Source organism: Tupaia chinensis, unplaced genomic scaffold, assembly GCF_000334495.1.
Source record: "Tupaia chinensis unplaced genomic scaffold, TupChi_1.0 Scaffold000234_1, whole genome shotgun sequence".
Taxonomy (NCBI): Eukaryota; Metazoa; Chordata; class Mammalia; order Scandentia; family Tupaiidae; genus Tupaia; species Tupaia belangeri.
In genome coordinates this window covers 135,744-136,358 of record NW_006159712.1, presented here as the reverse complement: position 1 = coordinate 136,358, position 615 = coordinate 135,744, and the positions used below count along the sequence as shown (strand labels likewise).

Genomic DNA, 615 nt, shown 5'->3' with positions numbered 1-615 from the left:
CAGACCAGTGTACCTGCGGAAGAGCCAGCAAAGGGCATCAGGACCTGGTTGAAGGAGAACTTGCACGTTTTCTTGGAGAAGCTAGAAGAAGAGGTGCGAGAGCTGGAACAGATAGTGCAGGACCTGGAATGGTGGCTAGATGCTCTTCTGGGAGAGCCATACCCACAGGAGCCCTGCTCCACCCACAAAACTTACCTGTGAGGGGCAGGGCTGGGGCCTGGAGGGGAGGCCGTGTGGGAGGAGCATGGGCTTGCAGGGACTCCTCTACGCAGGGCTGAGCTCTGACACTTAAAAGAAAATAAAGTAGCTGGCAACGAAGTCAGCATTTCACTCTCAGGAACGCTGATAGAAACAGCTCAAGGAGGACTGTGGGCCCCCCTGAGACAACCTTGCACCATGACTATGGCCCTGTAACCAACACGGGCTGCAGAGCCAGCCATGGATTTGGGGCCTCCCATTCACCTGCACATTTCCTTGACCTCTCTGAGACTCAGTTTCCTCATCTGTAAAAACCAGGGAAACGGCTTTGCCTCCTGCTGTGACAGAATGCATCTTAAGTCTGTACACAGAGAGAATGTCTCGCATACAGTAGGTGCCTGATCAACATCTTCTTTT

The 615-nt window shown here is 53.3% G+C and overlaps 1 protein-coding gene across 1 annotated transcript in view; it reads left to right on the top strand.

The window, feature by feature from the left end:
• The window catches only part of SMIM23 (small integral membrane protein 23), an 8,485-nt gene extending 8,154 nt beyond the window's left edge, over window positions 1–331 (top strand). The window contains exon 4 of the mRNA XM_014587759.1: window positions 4–331. Coding sequence (XP_014443245.1) covers window positions 4–201 — 198 coding nt within the window. The 3' untranslated portion in view covers window positions 202–331. The remainder of the gene's footprint in view (window positions 1–3) is intronic.
• Window positions 332–615: the final 284 nt, after the last annotated feature.